We start from the raw sequence: 19,970 nt of genomic DNA, 5'->3' as shown, positions 1-19,970 counted from the left end.
GAAGACCCTCCACCGCCTACGCTGGTGCAGGACTGGGTGCGGACCTACAGTACCTGTCAGCGCAACAAGACGGAGACACTGCAGCTAGTGGGACTGCTGCAGCTGCTGGAGGTTCCATCCCAGGTATGGGCGGATATCTCCATGGACTTCATCGAGGGCCTCCTGAAGGTGGGCGGCAAGTCCATCGTACTCATGGTGGTCGACCGCTTCTCCAAGTACGTGCACTTCATCGCGCTCGGCCACCCCTACACCGCCACCTCCGTCGCTCGCGCCTTCTTCGACGGCATCGTCCGGCTCCACAAGTTTCCCTCCTCCATCGTCAGCGACCAGGATCCGGTGTTCACCGGCCATGTCTGGCGCGACCTCTTTCCGGATGGCCGGCGTCAAGCTGCGCATGAGCACGGCTTTCCACCCGTAGACTGACGGTCAGTCCGAGGTGGTGAACAAGGTGATTGCCATGTACTTGCTGTGTGTTACCGGTGACCGCCCGCGTGCGTGGGTGGACTGGCTCGCTTGGGTGGAGTACTGCTACAACACCTCCTACCACACCGCCCTGCGCGCCACTCCGTTCGAGGTGTTCTATGGCCATCCCCCGCCGCCCATCCTGCCGTACAAGCCAGCCGTGATGAGATCCTCGCCGAGGTGCGCCAGCGCCTCCTGCAGGCGCAGCAGCTGTCCAAGAAGTACTACGACGCCAACCACAGCGACTTGGAGTTCGTCATCGACGATTGGGTCTGGCTGCGGCTGTTACACAGAACAGCGCAGTCCCTGGCCCCCCATGCCAGACACAAGCTTGGGCCTCACTACGCCGGACCATTTCAGGTGTTGGAGCGCATTGGACGCGTCGCCTACCGCCTGCAGCTGCTGGAGGGCGCCCGAGTCCACGACGTCTTCCACGTGGGGCTGCTGAAGCGGCACCACGGAGATCCGCCGACTGTTCCAGCTTCCCTTCCGCCGGTCCTCGATGGTCGCGTTCTGCCGGGACCAGAGCGGGCACTGCAGGTGTAGCAACGCCGCGGTGTCTGGCGCGTGTTGATCAAGTGGCGCGGCCTTCCGAACGAGGATGCTACTTGGGAGCCTCTCGACGAGTTCCGTGAGCACTTCCCCGACTTCCAACTCGAGGACGAGTTGTTTGCGCAGGCGGGGAGAGATGTTATGACCGGCATCCCCTATGCCAGTCGCAGGCCCAATAGTGGCTAGGGGGCCAGTTTGTTAAGGGCTTAGAGGCCCAATTTATCGCTTATTTGGTATTTTCTTAGAGATAGATATAGTTCCTTAATTATAGCATCTATAAGGAAGGATAAATACTTGTAATCGGGGATAATTGGAATTAAGCAGAAAGCAACAATTAAGTTGCTGGCTTCCCTTGGGAGCCAGCCGTCCCTGCCCTCTCCCTCGTGTGAATAGTACCTGCGTTACTGTAGCGCTACGGAACTCTAGGGTTGTAGCAGCAGCCGCCACGGCCCCTCGCCGACATCGAGAGTACAAACCACGTCCTCCCCCTCTTCCACCCCTATAACCTGCGCAGCAACACCGGTAGGGCATCCTATCAGTGTTCCTGTAACATTGACGGACAATGGATCTTGGAACTCATCTAACTTTAGGCTGGGCCAGTAAAATTACTGAGCAGCAAAGGAATTGAAAAAGTGTTTTCTACATGAGCTATTGTACAGTGCAGCAGTTTGATCCGGTATACTGCTTGCTCTGTTTTCTTGTGTACACTTGAATGAATGCATTCGGAATTTTTGTACTTGGTCCGCTGAGATTCTAATCTCATTGGTCCTTTGTAACTACAGTATATCAGTTGCTAAGCTAACAATCTGATTTTTGTGACCTTGATATCATAGGTGGTCTACAAAGTAATTACACAGATCATAGATGGTGATGGCTCAGTGGTTCACTTAGCGAAGGCTTGGAATTCAACAGTCAAGGGCTGTACGTATTCTATGGAAGTATCCAACAGGTAGCAAGTTCAAAGAAAAATAAAATGTCAATCAGAATAACCATGTGAAGGCAAAAGCAGTCCTAAAGGTCATACATCAGCAGTCCCAAAAGTCATACATGTGAATGGACTATTGACTCTTTGTATGTCTTTGCTTCTTGAGTCCAACGCCCTTTCTCTCCTTGGAGCTTTGATGTGAAGCATAGCTTACATAGTTTCAGAAACATCAAGACTCACCTTGTGTTTTCTTACCCATCCTTCTGTGTTCTCTTCCTGAGAAGAAAGAGAGGACTCACATGGAAAGTTTCCTTTCTGCAGCCTTGGGTGAATTGATGACTAGATCCATGAATTTCATCATCGACAAGTTCTCTAAGCCGCCGGCACTGGCCATGGAGGAAAGCCTCCAGAGGACTCTTCTCCGAGCACAGGCCATCGACGAGGAGGCCACGGTGCGGCACATCACTAATCAAGCCATGATCCAGCAGTTGGGCATGCTGAGAGACGCCATGCACCGAGGCTATTACACACTCGACGCCTTCAGGTACCAGCCTCACTATGGAGAGGATGAAAGTGATCAAGTTGTGAGTCGATTTATGTCCCTATCCAAGGTACCCTCTGTAAAGCATCACTACCGAAAACAGTAGAATTGTCGAGTGCCTGAGGGTTTACCAAGTACATTCCATCGGGCACTCGGCAAACATATAGCACTCGGCAAAAGTCAACTTTGCCGAGTGCCTAATATAAAACACTCGGCAAAATACAAAAAAACTCTCGGCAAACACGGACACTCGGCAAAATGGAGTCACGTGTGTTGGGCGTGCGGCGGCCATCTGACATCCGTTGGGTGCGCCACCCTGCCGTTAGAACTTTGCCGAGTGTCCGTTAGAGACACTCGGCAAAGACAAGGTATGCCGTGTGTTTTTGCTTGACACTCGGCAAACTAATATTTTTGCCGAGTGTTTTTTGTTTACACTCGGTAAAGTAATGTTTTTGCCGAGTGTTTTTAGTGGCACTCAGCAAAATAATAATTTTTTTCTCTCCTGCCCTCCAAACTTTTTCTACTCTCCACATACAACATGTGGTACTACATGTTAAAATTTGGTATATTTCTCCATCTGTTTGCTATATTTAAGTAATTTATTGCATTTAGAGGATTTTTTTGGTTTAAGTCAAATTTGAACTGCAAGTGATACAAATAATGGAATAAATTGAGTGGAGAAATCATATTCATGTTATTGAGTCCATTTTGGGGCCTTACTCGGGAAATGAAAAAAGAATTTTCGAACATTTTATTCAGGAAACACGACCACGAACATGTGGCCGAATGGTTTTTAAATTCTAAAAAAAACAAACGAAGTCTGAAAATGACGAGATTTGTCAAGATCTCCTGATATCATACGTGGAGACTATGAAAAAAAATTGAGAAGGTTTCGCACAATTTGTCACGTACGACCTTTATAAACAGAAGCATCTCAGAAGAATCGTAGCGCTTAGAAGGATCCAGTAAGATTTGGAGTCAAAGTGACGGTCGAATTGGGGTTTGACTTCAAAACTTTTTGTATAGACAATAGACAACATAGATTGGTTCACGCCAAATTTTGGTAATTTTTCAGATCCTTTTGATAATTTTAATTTATTAACTGCAATTATAGAATTTTAATTGATATATATTGAATTTGAGCTATAACATGAAATAATGGATTAATATTCGTAAAAAATCAAATATGCATTGTTGAGTGAATTTGACAAGGTATTTTTAAATTACATCGTAACAAATTTAGTAGAACACGCTATGAAGAAGGAGGACGGTGGAGCATGAAATATCGATTTATTTTGCCGAGTGTTTTGTATCTGACACTCGGCGAAAAGAATAGTTGTCGAGTGTCATATAGGGGACACTCGGCAACTTCGTCGACCGGCCCCACTGCACAGTATCGGGCCGTAATAAAAATTAAAAAAAATAATGCCGAGTGCCCCAGATCTTGGCACTCGACATACTCCTTTATATGCCCCCAGCGGTTAGCACCCCCGGCGCTCACCCTCGTGCACACAACACACCACACCGCGCCGCACCGCACGCCGCCAACCCCCGCCCCACCGCGTCCCGCCGCGCTCCACCGCGCCCCGCCACCGGTGCGGCATCGCTGCCCCGCCCCCAGCGTCGCCTGCCCTCGGCGCCCCGCCCCGCCCACGGCGCCGCCCGCCCCTCGCCGAGCAACCCCGCCGCCGTTCACCCCTCACCGGGCGACCCCACCGCCGCCCGCCCCTCTCCGGGCGACCCCGCCACCGTCCGCCCCTCGCCGAGCAACCCCGCCGCCGTCCACCCTCTCGCTGACGGACCCCGACGACATCCGCCCCTCGCCGAGCGACCCCGCCGCCGCCCCTTCCTCGTGGAGCGACCCTGCCGCCGTCCGGAGGCACCGGCTCCAGTGCCACCTCTCGCACGGTGCGTCGGCCCCCGGCGTCTTCTTCGGCAGTAAGCCAGCAGGGCAGTAGGTCTTCGTGGGCCCTTCTTGAGGTCTTCGTGGGCCACCCAACAGGTATGCCTACCCCTTCTCTTCCCTTTATGCTTTATGAATTTGTATTCGGATCTGATCTATTTTCATTTCAGCATGCGATTCTGCATTATTCATTGATCTCCTTTGATTTGAATGTTCCTAGCTATTTCGAAATGATCAGCAGGATTTGTAGCTCTGTAGTTCTGTACATTTAGCTTTCTGTATGTTCATCGGTCTTTTTCAAAATCAATTACAGTTGATAACAATGAAAAATACCACTTCAGTCAGCTGCACCCATATCATTGCATTGCATTGCTGATTGTCTTGTTTGCAAAAGGTTCCAGCCAGCTTTGGCAGTGCAGGGGCTGCCAAACTAGTCACTAAAGTCGTTGCAGTACTGGACATATTATAGTAGTTGTCCGCTATCCTTCCCTTTTGATTAAGGAAAAACATGATCGTTGATTCATTTGTGTTCTCTGTTTTTTCCGGAAGAGCTGGTAATGTGGCTTCCAGGGAAAACAGAATTTTCGTGTTTGATTGGTGCTTGATTCCGTGATGAGAAATCCAACGAGACTCGAGCCCCTTGATGAGTCGATCCCTCAGATATTTCTCTCCGGGGCTCGAATTTTCCAGTGGGGCGAGATTTCCGGCGATCTTGAGTCGCTTCACCTACTGACCACCGTGAGGCGCAGCGAATAACATTCTCCCAAATTTGCCGGCAAAAAAGTTCTTCCAGATTTCTGTTCGTTTATTTTTGTTTTGTTTTGTTTTGTTTTGTTTTTTGTGCTCGATCCGGTTGTGTGAGCCCCATGATGGCACAATCTTTGAGATCTGAGATTTTCTTCCTTGATGAATATCAAAAGCATGATTCCTGAGGGCCACAGATGAGATCGATCACCTTTTCTTACGCTTTTGTATTTAGAGCCTAGTTTCAATTGATCTGGTTGTGGATGATGAAATGCACTGGGCTCCGAGCAGTGAAATTCTACTGCATTGCCGTGGCTAGAGTCAGTTGTATTGCTCAGCTGAGGAGCTATGATCCTTTATTTGCTTTCTGGGAGAGATAAATATGAACTTTTGTTGGGTGAAGAACATGTAGTGACTATAATGCTGAACTGTAAACTGCTTTAAACCCCTCTGACTCTGGGGATGTTTATTCCATAGAACACTAAGGAAAAAAGATAATTCATGGGATAATATCTTGGTCTGTAGATTGTGCAGGAGCTCTCAGTTTTAGTTACTGTAGAGCTGCTGATCAACCAATCTGCATATTAGTACGTATGACCAATATATATAGCAGAAGTTAGTTCGTGTAGACCGTTGTTTTCGTCCAATAGCTGAAATTTACAATTGACACTATTATGTTTGTTTGTTGCAGGAAAGGCTATTGCAAGGATCATTCCCCACCATCCTCGACTCGTCACTTTGCAAGACAGCAAGGTGAGGCATCCTACACCCCTCTTTCCATATCATGTTCGTATATCACGTAACCTAGCTAGACGTCTCCCGTTCGAAAGAGATACGGTTGGAAATATGCAGATCTTTGCATATCTATAACCGTATCTGTTTCGAATTGTCCACGTTTTTTGGACAGCCCGAGGATGTGTAGATGCGGTTAGTTTCCATGCTCTACTCCGATCCGTGATAGAGTTTCGACAGCATCTCCCTGTTGTTCTCCGGATACACAATCTCCCTTCCAGGACCTGTATTTGGAGAACAGCGGGGAGATGCTGCCAAAATTCTGTCTCAGATCGGAGTAGAGATGGAAACCAACCCCATCTATACATCCTCGGGTGGGATTATGATCTATCTTCACCTATTAGATAGTATAGGAACATGTAGATGCAACGTGATTTTTTATATTACTCGCTGATATGCTAGAGGATGGATGACCGTGAGTGGATGTACACGGGCTGCTTTAGTCAGAGTTCGTGGACCGAAGAATGGATTGACAAGACCGATGCTTTCTTGGAGCAGGCATTTGCAAGGGTTAAAGGAGCTAGTGTCACTTGGTGTCCCTGCAGCAAATGTGCAAACACGCGTCTGAATGGAAGTAGACAATGAAAGGGTTGCTGACGAGGACGCTGGAGACGAGGTTCAAAATGTGAAGGACTTAGAATTACTTCAGCGATTACATTTAGGCAATGACAGTGATGACGACATTCTCGATCATGATGATTATATCGACACGCGTGATAGTGATGATGAGACTTATGATCCAGCTAATCCCGATCATGATGAGCTAGCTTGCAGAGAAGGATGTGTAATGAAACATCAAAATCAAGTGTCAAACTCAAACAAAGGAAAGAGATTGCTAGTTGTTATAGAACTATCTAGAAATCTCTATGAAGATGCTTGGAGTAGGTTCTATCTTGCTTCCAAACGGAGCTTTTGTTGCGGAAGTAAAATCATAGTCACAAGCCGTTTAGACAGAGTTGCAAAATTTGGAACAGCACAGGCTCTAACTCTAAAGCACCTATCACATGAAGCATTTGGAAGCATGGATCCAGAGACACACCCAAGACTTGCACAACTGTCCAAGGTTCTGAACTTCTGGAGAGGGATCATCCGGAAGCATGTCTCCAAATTCGGCGTGCATCCATATGAACTTTTCGACCAAAACAGATATGTACAGATTGGAAGAATGACTGCACCTTCTGAAGATTTTATGCTTTGTCGTCAGTATCAGCACTCTTCCCAAGAGGAGGTTCCAGAGATAAGAGTCCAAGATATCCTGTATGGAAGCATTAAACTTCATGGGAAATTTGAGGTCCTATTATGGAGATCTCAGATACCACCGTACTATAGCTATCTTTGTGAGATTCGAGAGCGAAAGGCTACAGGTGCCAAGAGGAAGCGTTCTATGAAAGATGGAGTCACATTTTGTTAATCTTGTCATCATATGCCTATATTCAGGAACTTATTTTTATTTGCTATTTTTGGGTCTGATGCCATAATTTACATTACAGTCAAAATGTACAATAAATAAGATGTCACAGGTTACAACATCGTCGAATTCTAGCTGAATTTTCATATGTATGATGCTGAGGCAATTTTCCAAGGGATGTGATGAACTCATTGTCACCCCAGATAGCAACCTCAATATTAGAATATGAATCACTTTAGAAGTTGAAACGATAAGTCACTTGATTGTAATCTATAAATACTTGTATCATGTGATGAACTCATTGTCATTGGCTGTACTTATGAGATTCAAGAGCGAAAGACTACAAGTGCCAAGAGGAAGCGTTCTATGAAAGATGGAGCCACATTTTGTTAATTTTGTAATTACCTGTCTCATGTAGGAACATAGTTTTTTTTTGGGGTGGGGGGGGGGGGGGGGGGGGGGGGGGTTAGGATGCCACAAGTTACAGCACAGCCACACAGGGCAGTGTAAATAAAACCTGTAAAGTGTCACAGGTTACAGTTACAACATCATCAGACTGTACTGCTACATTTTCATATGTCCATTGGAGTTGATCGTGGGAAGACAGCCTGCCTCAGATTCGATGGTCCTTGAGGTAGGACTACTTAGCGGTCATCGTGGCACAACGGAGCAGCCTAGAACATCGCCACCTATGTTCACAGACTGCTGGTACCGCCCAGATTTGAGCAAGACCCAACCTCTATTGGCGAGGCGATCGCTGGAGGGCAGCCGGCCTCAGATTAGATGGTTCTGGAGGCAGGGCTTCTCAGCGGTCCCCGCGGCGCAACAACCCCTCCCTCCGGCGTTCCAGGCAGTGGTAAGGTCGAGCGTCCGTCCCTGGGGCATGGGGGGACCGGTGATGCAGAGCCAACCACGACGGGACAGGTTGATCATGCGGGTGCATCTGGCGACCAGGAGGGGACGGAGGTCCCACCGTCCTCACCATCGAAGGCACACACCACGGCTGTGCTTTCGGTCCAGTGCATGGATGCCGGACCACAAGCTGAGGCGGCCGATGGCACGGCAACGGGTGTCGTTCAGGCAACCGACCAGCTGACCGCTGAGGTCACGCCCACACCGAGGGAGGCCAGGTAATGAGACAGCCACCTCTCATCAACTCCCTGCCCAAGCAGAAGCCGGCACCAAAGCGGACCACTGCCCATTAGGAGCAGACGGATTGCTGCTTAGCAGATGGACCACATCCCGGCATCCAAACGCGGCGAAGTACTTCTCATGAAGAAGATGGGGATCCTAGCAGCTTCAGCACTGATCTCCTCTATAGGCAAGCGTTCGTATGATTCGTACTTTCAGGCAGGCCCGGCCCTGGGGGGGTTCGAGCTGTGCCCACGCACAGGGCCCTTGAAGCTTAGGGGCCCAATCTCAAGTATGTAAGCTAGTTGGCAATACTCTGGTGCAATAGAAAATATATATATATATGGCCCATACGAAATACCAGGCACGTAAGAAAGAGTCTATCGATTTTCCTTCCGTCGCGGCCGCTCTCCTTCGTGGTTTTATCGCGGCGCGCCTTCACGTCTGCCGTCCGGCGTCACCGTCGCCGATCGGCCGTGCGCAGCGCACTGGCTACTCCGCTTGCTCGCTCCATAACTCCGTTCCCAGCCAAGCGAGTACGACACTACGACTATACGAGACGTCCTTGCGTCCAGACGTGTTCAGGTAAAGTGCCGTGCCCAATTGCCCCTGTTCCCTAAGCCCATTGTTGATTGTTTAATCAATGTTTAATTTGCTTAATTGCCTTTGCCCCCTGTCGTTATTCTTTAGAATATAAGACTCAGATCTAATTTGGGATTGGGGAATTCCTGATGGTGCAGGGCAGTGAATAATTATTATCCCTGTTCTCCACTTGTCTCTCGCCAAAAAAATACTTGGTAATTTACTAACACTCATTTTTATTTTAACGTTAAACTGAATCTAGTATTTCTAAAATTCCAGTGCACTCGTGTTGACAAAAGGCACGCATTTATATAGAAGTGGAAAAAGAAAAAAAAAGATGGATAGAATTTTTATGCATATTATTATAATTATAATGAAGGGCCCATCTCCCAGGCTTCGCTCCAGGTCTATAAATTGATAGGACCGGGCCTGCTTCTAGGGCACCCTATCGGAAGCAAACGTCGAGGCGCTTGATGAGCTGTTCACAGTATCCAGGGCGATGACTGGTGGAGCAGCGCGGTCTGGCACCTTTGCTAGATCGTAGTCTAGGTTGATCCAATGGATCCCAAGGTTGTCATAGTCAAAATGTAGTCCCTTTGAGGTAACCGTCGGGCTGGGAGCGGTCTCTCTTGTATTTTAAACTTCTATCTTCTTAATACAATGATACGCAATGCCCTTGCGTATTCGAGAAAAAAAAAGAAATATAAGTGCTTATCTACATAATAACTGATGACGCTGAGGCATATATTTCCATGGGAGATGGGACATGGTAGAGTTCCTTGCCATAGGTTTTACTCCAGATGGATCCTGAACCTGATACTGACACACTGTGTATAGGCATTGAATGAAACAATTGCCAATTTCCTCCCAACCTCTTGGTTTCAGCTTATTGAAAGACTGCTACCAAAACCTTGTTGCAATTCAAACAGTCCAGAACAGCAAAAGTGTTGGATCACTGGTGAACCTACCCTGGTTTTCTCTTTCTGATGCTTCAGAATCGACATGTGTGGCTAAGTGCTCCAATACCTTGCCTATGCTATATGGAACCGTGGAAGACGTCTACCTAAGTAGGGATGAAAACGGCCGGAATATATCCCGTACCATCCCGTATCGTTTTCTACATTTCACCTGCTTGAATTCGTATTTTTGGACAAATTCAAATTCGGTACGAAATACGGAATACCAAATTCGAAAATGGAATTGAAACGATTTAAGTGTTTTTTCCTGACCGTTTTCTACTTTTCACTTTTTATTCAGAATATCCTATTTTTGAAATTCGGTTTATGCCGTTTTTGGCCCACTAGAAGTTCAGCCTTAGAAAAATTGTATCGTTTCCATACGATCTCGGATGAAGATGATTTTTATATAAAAATTGTAGCTCTCCACGATATCTACATCTTTCTGGTTTTTAGTTTTTTCATTTGAGGTCGTTAAATGTTCAAAAATTAAACAAAATTTTCAGCAGTATATGAATCATTTACCTGCGCTTTTTACCTTAGAAAAATCATAAGTTTCTTATATTGTGTCAAATAGAGACTTGGTCCTATGGATCAATATTCCATATTGAAGTACAGGAAAGTGATGTTCATTTGCTGACCATAGAAACCTTAACTAGTGAATCCATTATTACCAGGCACTTAGCAGAATATTCAGCATGCTCGGTTGTGGGGAAAATTAGCTGAATCTGACGACCAAGTCTCTATCTCTCTGCTCCCATGGCCCCACCTGGACCCCATAGGTCCCACGCACGCCTCTCCACTCTCCGGGTCAAGGCAAAAGCAGATAGAGCAGCTCCTCCCACTCCCTCCTCTTCTACACCTGCTCCGCCGGCCTTCGCTGCTCGCGCCCACCCGGCCAACCACTAATCATCATCCACCATGGAAGCAGATCCGCCACCGCCGGCGAGTGCGCTGATGGAGGAGCTGGTGGAGGAGGTCCTGCTGCGCTTCCCACCTGCCGACCCGGCGAGCCTCGTCCGGGCCGCGCTCGTCTGCAGGCGCTGGCGCCGCATCGTCACGGGCCCGCGGTTCCGCCGCCGCTACCGCGACCTCCACCTCCACCGCGGGGGGTCTCCCTCGCCCCCGATGCTGGGCTTCCTCTCCAGCGCCGGCGCGGGCACCCACTTCGTGCCCTCCTCCACCTTCCGCCCCGCACCCCTCTTCGGCGGCTGGCGCGCGCTCGACGCCCGGCACGGCCGCGCCCTTCTGCGCCGGGACACCGGCCACGACGCGCCCGTCGACTGCGAGCTCGCTGTCTGGGACCCCGCCGCGGGCCGCCGCACGGACCTGCCCCGCCTCCCCTGGTCGCCCCACTACCCCTACAGCTGGAACGCCGCGGTGCTCTGCTCCGCCGCCGCCGCCGCCGCCTGCGACCACCTCGACTGCTCCGGCGGCGGCGGTGGCCACTTCCTCGTCGTCGTGGTGGGCACCAACCACGCGGAGATGTTCGCCCACGTCTACTCGTCGGAGACGGGGACCTGGAGCGCGCCCGCGTCCGCTCGGCACCCCGACGACAACGTCGACTTCGCGCCCAGCGCGCTCGCGGGGAACGCGCTCTACTTCGCGTTCCAGACGGGGGCGGCGGCCCTGGAGTTCGATTTGCGCACGCGGGAGATGGCGGTGGTGCGCCTGCCGCCGCCACGCTTCGACTGGCAGCGCGTTGTGCTCGCCGCTAGGGATGATGGTCGTCTGGGACTCGCCACGGCAGGCAAGTCCACGATCTACCTGTGGGCGAGGGAGGCGCCGTCTCGTGGACATGGGAATTGGGTACAGACCAGAGCCGTCCAGCTCGACACGCTGCTCCCTGCTGGTGCCATTTCAGCCTTTCCTGATGTGGTTAGCTTTGTGGATGGCGTTGGTGTCGTTTATGTGAGGACGGGTGATGGGCTCTTCACCATTGATCTGAAGTCTCTCCAGGTCACAAAGGTATCGAGGGATACTGCCTTCTCCAGCATTTTTCCCTACATCAGCTTCCACACTCCAGGTAATTGCCTCGTCCGCGTTCACCCTGTATATCTTTATCCCAGTCGCAGTAGCTCTGCTTGTATGTGATGAGCGATGAGTTAGTAAAGTGGAATATCACGATCCAATAAAAGAAAATGGGTTACCCTTATATAGGTATGCTCTAAGTTGCACGGATACGGATACGCGTATCGGTATCGGAAGGATACGGATACGCGGATACGGCAATTTCCTAAGAAACCCGACACGCGGATACGTTTTACTGTTTTTTTAATAAATATAGATAATAGCGCATATTAAAATTGTGAAAGAGTGATAGTAAATTACCTTGCAATAGCAAGTACCAGCCAAAGCAAAGACCAGAACTCCGGAAGCATCTCCATTCTTCAATTGTCCATTCTCGAGTTCTCCAAGACTCCAAGTCCAAAATTTGCACAGAAAAACCAAGTAACCAACTATCAATCAATTTATTACTAAAACTTGACTACTTAAGTATTCACTATCTTGCGGCATCTGATCACAACTAGTTTTACTGGAGGGTGTATATCTCCTTTAGTCCTTTGTTTCTCGTTCATGTAATAATTGTGCTCACAGTTTAACTCATTTGGGAGTGAATTGGGATCTGGGTTATTCTGCTGTTTGGACTAACAGCCTCCCAAGTCCCAAGAGTTTGTAATGAGCCTTGTGGACCGTCATCTCACTGGACATGTGGAGCAATAAAGCTACGAACTTATGATAAAACAAAACAGCCAGATTTCGTGATGCACATGTACTCCAAACTTAATTCTAGGCTCCCCACAAGGTTTGCCAAAACGTTGACTGCAGGGAGGCCTGATGGGATAGCTTAGCAACAAGAGGAGGAATCTGACAATGTAATGTAACACTTCTGAAAGACTGAAACCCCCTTCCCGAAGAACCCAACACTGACCTTGACGGCCGTCTCGATGAGGCTCTTGCGCTGCTGTGCGTCGGAGATGTGGCAGACGGCGCCCACCGCGGTGATACCCTTGGCCCTGAGCCCCTCCACCGCCTCGTTCACGTTCTTCTGCAACGCCCCCGAATCGATTCCCCCAATCAGAAAGAGCAGCAAGGGAAATCCCAAAGCGAGGACAGCAAGCAAGGAGGGTAGAATAGAAGAAACGACAAGATTTGCCGGCTCAGCTGGACCTGCTTGCGGGAGGAGATGACGGCGGCGGCTTACCTCACCACTTTGGAAGGGGAGCTCGCCGGAGGGATTGGAGAGGCCTCGTCGCCGGCACTACCTCGCAGACCTGCAGAGAGAGAGGAAGAAGAGGTGAGGACGGACCGATGGAGAGGATCCGTGCGGCTAGCGGAGTGGAGGAGGGGGTGCGCTGCAGGCCTGCAGAAGCAAGGGGAGGGGAGGAGTGGTGCTGTACTGCTGTGGACGGTGCAGACCCGGGCCACCGGATCCACGAATCGCGCAGACTCGGGCCGACAAGGATCCGGCCGTGGGAGGAGGCGATGCGCCTAGACTCACCCGAAACGGAGGTAGCGCGCCGGAGAGGAACGGTTTTCGCCGGAGGAAGCGGTGAGGCTGGTGGCGCCTGGAGGCGGAGGCGGAGGCTCGTCGCCGGTGGCTGGCGGCTGGCGGCCGGCGAGCGGGATTGCGGCGCGACGCGCGGGCGCAGCCGTGAGGGGGATTCCGACTGCGGGCTTGCGGGACTGAGGTTGGCGTGCGGGACTGAGGTTGGCTCCGTGGGCTTCTACTGGGCTGGGCCGTATCGGGACGCAGGATACGTGTCCGGTGGAGTATCCGATTTCAACGAAAATAATACAAAATCGGATACTCGGAGGATACGTATCCTAGGCGTATCGGACACGTATCCGTATCAGATACGTATCGGATACGCGATACGCGTCTTCAGTGAAGTATCCGTGTAACATAGGGTATGCTACCATGCTTCAAATCTGCAGATATGCCTCGAATTGTTTTGTCCTCTGTTATACCTGTAATGAGCAGAATATGGGGTCTGGAACCTTATCTAAATGTTGGCTGGCCCAGTAAAAACTACCCAGTAGGAGAGTGGAAAAACAAAAACAATGGTATTACCTACATGAGCTTGTACACTTTAAATTTCTTGGATACGATCTTTCAATGTCACCTGATAACATAGATGATATCAATGCCACACAAAGGGTAGCTGTTACCTGGTAGCCTGTTTGATTGCCCAGCAACATGTTTTTTCGTGCACGGTCAGAAACCATTTTCTAATAAGCGGTAATAGGTTTCAACCAGCTGATGTTATTTCCTAAATTTGTGTATTTCTGTAGCAATGGAAGTTGCCTCAACTGGTGAGGGGCCAAGTTCAGGTGCATAAGGTGCTTATGTGCAGGTTTCTCAGTCAAGGGGAAACTTAGTTGCTTCTCGGTGGTTCTTGGTTTTAACTCAAGAGCTCTATGTTTTGTCTCAAGTCTTTGTGTTCTCCTGAATTGTAGCTTGCAAAGAATCCTAGAATGAATGTGATTTCCCTTCTGTGTGCATATGTTTGCTCAAGAAAACAAGCATTTGAAGTTAATGTTCTGCGCTTCCATATGTGCTGTGTAACTTTTGCTTAATTTTAGTTTGATTCCATATTATTAGAATATGAATAGCCTATAATTTGTATAGTCTAGAATGAAGAGTCTTAGTAGTTGAAGAGTCATGTAACTCCTTTATAAACTCTTGATCAATCAATGGAATAGCAGGGATTATTCCTCTGACACATATCTTATGGCCTGAAACATGAGAACCGAGGAAGAAAGGAAATATTAATTCCTGACATCCAGTTTGTGCCATTTTCAATATTAGGAGGTGTTCAAAGCTCTGAAGCATTCAATTAAATTTTCGTAAGCACCAGTCATCAAAACGTCCAGGCCTATATGAAGGGCATGAGTTCTGCATGGATGATTTCAGTACTTCAGTTCATACAGAAATTCTTAAAAGTCCTAGCTAGGAATGGGTCTTAACTGTGTCTACTGAGTCGTATGTTTTGTTCACTCACAGAAGAAAACACAAGAAATTGTTGAAAGGGTGACTGGATGTGGTCAATGATCAGACAGTAACATCGCACTCTGAACAGTTAAAAAAATTCCATAGGACAGGCATGCATATATTGATTGATTTTTAGTCATTCTTATTCTGTAATCTGTACGTACTCTTCAGCAGCAGTTTCATGATTGTAAAGGATTTAAGATACATTTTTCATATTTAATCAAGATATTGTCCGAGTATGTGCTATTCCATTGCTCAGATAATGTTTGCAAAGTGCTATCCTTCTGAAATACGGAGTAACACAGAGAGTTGGGAATTTGTAGTGCAAACTCTGGCCTAGAGGCAACTCGTGTTCAGTCAGTTAGCCAAAAAGTCCAACAGAGGACACTGGTTAATATAGTTATTAGCGGTTATACAGAGCATACATCAGATTGTAATCTAACAATCTGATTTCTGTGACTCTCGTATCATAAGTTCTCTACAGAGAAATTACATAGTAGATAGTGATGTATGAAAGTGTAAGCAAGTAAATAAAAAATCAGTAGAAAGGGCCAGAATTCAACAGTCAAGGGCTGTACATATCGAAGTAGACAGTCCGTAGAAAGTGTAAGCAACTAAATAAAAAGTCGATAAGAATATTAAGGTAAGGGTCCCAAAAGTCATACATGTGAATGGACTATTGACTCTCTCAATTTAGATTTTTCTATATGTTTTTGCTTCTTGAGCCCAATTGTTCTTATATGCCCTTCTTCTCCTTTGAGTTCTGATGTGAAGCATAGAATACAGACTACAGAGTGAGTTTCAGAAACATCAATACTCATCTTGTGTTTTCTTAGTTCTTACCCTTCCTGCAGCGTTGTCTTCCTAAGGAGCAAGAGAGAACTCCCAAATGGAAACTTTCCTCTCTGCAGTCCTGGGTGAGCTGATATCTCGATCCATAAATTTCATCATCAACAAGTGGTCAACACCACTGAAACTGAACATGGAGGAAAGCCTACAAAGGGCTCTTGTCAGAGCACAGGTCATAATTGAGGAGGCCATGGGACGGCAAATCACAAATCAAGCCATGCTCCTGCAGCTGGGCATGCTGAGGGATGCCATGCACCGAGGTTATTACGCACTTGATGCGTTCAGGTACCAGCCTCACTATGGAGAAGATGGCAATGATCCAGCTGCTAGGTGGTTTATGCCCCTATCCAAGGTACCTTCTGCAAAGGATCCCTATTTCTCCAGTCGAAGTATACAGTTTCAGGAACAACTGCGAGAGGCGCTTGACAGATTGAGCTCCATGATTGTTGATCTGAATGAGTTGGTCATGTTCTTGATGAGTTACCCTCGCCTGTATCGCCAGCCTTACAGCATGCATATCCTTCTGGGTAACTGCATGTTTGGTCGCCAGATGGAAGCAGAACTTGTCATTAATTTCCTTTTGCACACAAAACCTCATAGTTCCGAAGAATTGGATGTTCTGCCAGTTGTTGGTCCACTCAGAGTCGGTAAGAGTACCCTAATCGCTCATGTTTGCAAGGATGAAAGAGTCCGTGATTATTTCTCAGAAATCTTGTGGCTGCACAACCGTGATTTTATGGATGGTGAGCTAACTTTCAGACAGGGATGTGCAATGAATCGTCGAAATTGTTTGTCAAACTTGAAGAAAGGCAAGAGACTGCTAGTTGTTATTGAACTATACGGCAATCTCTGTGAAGATGCATGGAATAGGTTTTACCTTGCTTCCAAACAGAGGTTTCCTAGTGGTAGTAAAATCATAGTGACAAGCTGTTCAGACAAGATTGTAAAGTTTGGAACGACACCAGCTCTAACTCTGGAGTACATGTCCCTTGAGGCTTACTGGTATTTCTTCAAGACACTTACATTTGGAAGCATGGATCCTGAGACGCACCCTAGGTTTGCACAAATGGCCATGGAGATAGCCAGACTGCAGAATCGTTCAATCAATTGTGCATATATCACCTCTTATTTGTTGAGGGACAATTTTAACATACACTTTTGGTGTAAGGTGCTGATCTTCCTGAGAGGGTTCATCCAGAAGCATATCTCCAAATTCGGTGTGCATCCTTTTGATCTTCTAAACCAAAACAAACCTGTACTGCATGGAAGAATGGCTTCACCTTCCGAAGATTTCATGATTTGTCATCAGTATCACCGCTTTCCCGATGAGGAGGTTCCAGAGATAAGAGTCCAAGATGTGCTGTATGGAAGCATTAAGAAACATGGAAAATTTGAGGTCCTAGCATGGAGATCTCAGATACCCCCCTACTACAGCTATGTCAATGCTTGTGAGATTCGGGAGCGAAAAATTACAGGTGCAAAGAGGAAGCACTGTATGAAAGACGGTGCCACATTCTGTTAGTTGTATCATTTCCTGGTTTGTGCAGGAACATATATAATTTTATTCACTTTTTTCGGGTAGGATGTCTTAAGTTAGAGCAGAGTCAATTCTGAAGTGTGCTACATTTTCATTTTTTTATAAAGGAAGCTTTTATTAAAACCTCAGAAGCAATACATCGAGTTGATACAAAGCCAAAGAGGGCAACTTCCGGCGTCTGCCTAACATGAGGCACATAGCCAAAGAAAGAGAAGAAACCTGGTACAATCTAGTGACTATCAATTCGTAAGCTAGACCGCCACCCATGTGCTTGGTAGAAAAAAATCCTTGGCCACCTGCGTCAACTATTATGATACCGCTACAACTGTATCCTGCAAATTCGGCTTTTGTAGGATAGCCCAAGTACGTAGCCAATGGGTAACCAAATAGATAACCTGCATAGGAGAAACAAATTTTTTCTTTTCGAAAACAATATCATTTCTGCTGAGCCAAATAGACCAACAAGTCGCAGCTCCTCCTAACAGGAGTAAAAGCTTGACATCTTTGTTGACACCTCTTAGCCAGCCATTGAACATATGACCTATATTGTGGGGTTTTAAAAGACCTGTCGCAACATGAATAAAAGACCAAATTGAACAAGCAAACCGGCAGTCAAAGAACAAGTGCTTAATTGTCTCTTCTTTGTGATAAAAGCAACAAGTTTTACTACCTTGCCAATTGCGCTTTACTAGGTTATCCTTTGTCAATATAACTCCTCGTTGTAGGTACCACAGGAAAATTTTTATTTTCAGTGAGGCTTTCATTTTCCAAATGAGTTTGTTAATGTTTGGGATATCAGTATGTAATAACGCTTGATAGTGTGACTTCACCGAGAATTTTCCATTTGGATGTAAATTCCAGCGAAACTCATCTTGCAACATTTTCATATATGAAGTGTAAGTGCTTATATCTACTTAATGACACATGAGTTAGAGGCATATGTTTTCATGGGATATGGTGAATCCTTCCCTGTTGTTGGTTTTACTCCAGAATCCAGATAGCAGCCTCAGCCTGGGCTTCAAGCCTGTGTTTTCGGTTTTATCTTTTCAGTTCAACCAAGCAGGCCATGTTTGGCGGTTTTGCATGACTGGTTGCAAGCCAAGCAGAGTCTCTTTGGTTCAAGAAGATTTGGCATCCCACCAATCTCTGGCCCAGAAAGAGTTGGAAATTGAGTCGAGTTAGTTGTAATAAAAAAATTTCACATCACATGATTGCAAAGGCATACAGATCTGTCAAGGACCTGTACTGTAACTGTGCAGCAGTTTGATCTGGTATACTACTTGCTCTGTTTTCTTGCTATTAGAATACAAATAGTCTAGAATGTGATAAGTCTAGAATGTGATAAGTCTTATACGAAGAGTCATGTATCCCCTATATAAACTCATGTTCAATGAATAGAAAGTGCTCAGTCTGGCAATAATCATTCTATCATGGTATCAGCTAGAAACCGATCCTCTCCCTCTCTCTTCCTCTCCACCTTCTCTTCCCTGTGTGCGCCTCTGCTCCTCTTCTCATGGCCGATGATGACACCCAGGCTGCTGCTGCTCTGGCAGCAGCCATAGTTGCTGCTCTTCCCCCACCTCCCGCCCCAAGCATTGCTTCTGCCCTCGCCACCATCAATGTCAAAAATCATATCCCCTTTCCTCTAGAACTTGATCCACCCAATTACTCAACTTGGCGTGAACTCTTCCAAACTCTCGTTGGCAAATTTGGCGCCTCCTTCCACATCGATGGCACCCCAGCGCCCGAAAACCCCGATGCTACCTGGTTGGCGGTTGATTGCTCCATCCGTTCCTTGATCTACTCCTCGGCATCACCTCGCGTGATGCGGCTGATCATGGAGAACGGCGCCTCGGCTCATACCATCTGGACCAAGGCAGCCAACCTCTTCCTCGACAACAAGGCATCACGAGCAATGACTCTTGAGGCCAAGTTTCGTGCTCTAACTTAGGGCGATCTTCCTGTGCTTGAATTCGCACATCGGCTTAAGGATCTCGCTGATGGGCTCACTGATCTTGAACAGCCCGTCAACGACTCTATGCTGCTGCTCGCCCTTCTTCGCGGCGTCAATGAGCCCCTCCGTGGTATGGCCTCCATCCTAAAGACGAAGACTCCGCTGCCCTCATTTCTTGAGGCCCAGTCGCTGCTTGCCTTGGAGGAGTCCGAGCTTCCGGTGTCCACCTCAACCACTGCCTTCACTGCGCCTCGTGGTGCATCTGCGCCTCCTCGTGCTCCACCACCGATGGCGGCCCTCGCTGCTGCCCCTGCTGCACCAGCCCCTTCATCCTCTCGTCCCCCGTCTCGGCCATGGGGGCGTGGCAGGGGGAAAGGACGGGGAAACAACTCTTGGCGTGCCCCTCGTCCATGGTCCAATCCGTGGAGCGGCTCCTTCCAAATGTGGTCGATGCCGGGCCAAGGTATCCTCGGTGCCCACCCAGGCGCTGGCTCGTTCCAGGCGCCTCGTCCACCACTTTCGGCTGCTCCACTGGGTGCTGCACAGGCACATCTTGCTGCTCCATTGGGTGCTGTTGCTTCCCCGCCCAGTTACCTGTACAGCGCTTACCCGTCCTACGGTCTTGGCAGTACCCTGGA

At 48.0% G+C, this 19,970-nt stretch overlaps 4 protein-coding genes and 1 non-coding gene across 7 annotated transcripts; all 5 read left to right on the top strand.

The window, feature by feature from the left end:
• Positions 1-141: 141 nt before the first annotated feature.
• Positions 142-1,008, top strand: LOC136543067 (uncharacterized). The gene is made up of 2 exons (XM_066535631.1): positions 142-376; positions 617-1,008. The coding sequence occupies exons 1-2, from the start codon at positions 142-144 to the stop codon at positions 1,006-1,008; spliced, it is 627 nt and encodes a 208-aa protein (XP_066391728.1).
• A 3,065-nt stretch (positions 1,009-4,073) lies between these two features.
• Positions 4,074-7,679, top strand: LOC136541308 (uncharacterized). 2 transcript variants are annotated; one of them, XM_066533136.1, is made up of 3 exons: positions 4,074-4,482; positions 5,819-5,880; positions 6,418-7,679. In XM_066533136.1, exon 3 carries the CDS (start codon positions 6,488-6,490, stop codon positions 7,328-7,330), a length of 843 nt encoding a protein of 280 aa, XP_066389233.1. In that variant the 5' UTR covers positions 4,074-4,482; positions 5,819-5,880; positions 6,418-6,487; the 3' UTR covers positions 7,331-7,679. The 2 variants fall into 2 exon arrangements, with proteins under 2 accessions (XP_066389233.1, XP_066389232.1); XM_066533135.1 differs by having other exon boundaries at positions 6,322-7,679.
• LOC136547729 (small nucleolar RNA R66) lies at positions 5,246-5,319 on the top strand. The gene has a single exon (XR_010781688.1). It is a non-coding gene; the product is annotated as a small nucleolar RNA R66 (small nucleolar RNA).
• Positions 7,680-10,843: 3,164 nt separating the features above from the next.
• LOC136541306 (F-box protein At5g03970-like) lies at positions 10,844-15,940 on the top strand. Of its 2 annotated transcripts, none has more exons than XM_066533130.1 (2): positions 10,844-12,022; positions 15,829-15,940. In XM_066533130.1, the coding sequence occupies exons 1-2, from the start codon at positions 10,918-10,920 to the stop codon at positions 15,858-15,860; spliced, it is 1,137 nt and encodes a 378-aa protein (XP_066389227.1). In that variant the 5' UTR covers positions 10,844-10,917; the 3' UTR covers positions 15,861-15,940. The 2 variants fall into 2 exon arrangements, with proteins under 2 accessions (XP_066389227.1, XP_066389226.1); XM_066533129.1 differs by lacking the exon at positions 15,829-15,940 and adding an exon at positions 14,293-15,379.
• On the top strand, positions 15,882-17,432 carry LOC136541305 (putative disease resistance RPP13-like protein 1). Its single transcript, XM_066533128.1, has one exon. The coding sequence runs from the start codon at positions 15,882-15,884 to the stop codon at positions 17,361-17,363; it is 1,482 nt and encodes a 493-aa protein (XP_066389225.1). The 3' UTR covers positions 17,364-17,432.
• The last annotated feature ends 2,538 nt before the right edge of the window (positions 17,433-19,970 follow it).

The sequence above is a fragment of the Miscanthus floridulus genome, chromosome 3 (genome assembly GCF_019320115.1).
Source record: "Miscanthus floridulus cultivar M001 chromosome 3, ASM1932011v1, whole genome shotgun sequence".
NCBI lineage: Eukaryota > Viridiplantae > Streptophyta > Magnoliopsida > Poales > Poaceae > Miscanthus > Miscanthus floridulus.
Note: the sequence above shows the minus strand (reverse complement) of the source record. Positions and strands in the feature narration are given on the sequence as shown.

Excerpts from the sequence above, each read along its gene's own strand:
- LOC136543067 (XM_066535631.1), top strand. The coding sequence starts at position 142 with ATGGACTTCATCGAGGGCCTCCTGAAGGTGGGCGGCAAGTCCATCGTA. Across the intron at positions 377-616 it reads GCGCGACCTCTTTCCGGATG|CCAGCCGTGATGAGATCCTC; the intron begins GCCGGCGTCAAG and ends CTGCCGTACAAG.
- LOC136541308 (XM_066533136.1), top strand. The coding sequence starts at position 6,488 with ATGGAAGTAGACAATGAAAGGGTTGCTGACGAGGACGCTGGAGACGAG.
- LOC136541306 (XM_066533129.1), top strand. The coding sequence starts at position 10,918 with ATGGAAGCAGATCCGCCACCGCCGGCGAGTGCGCTGATGGAGGAGCTG. Across the intron at positions 12,023-14,292 it reads CATCAGCTTCCACACTCCAG|CAATGGAAGTTGCCTCAACT; the intron begins GTAATTGCCTCG and ends GTATTTCTGTAG.
- LOC136541305 (XM_066533128.1), top strand. The coding sequence starts at position 15,882 with ATGGAAACTTTCCTCTCTGCAGTCCTGGGTGAGCTGATATCTCGATCC.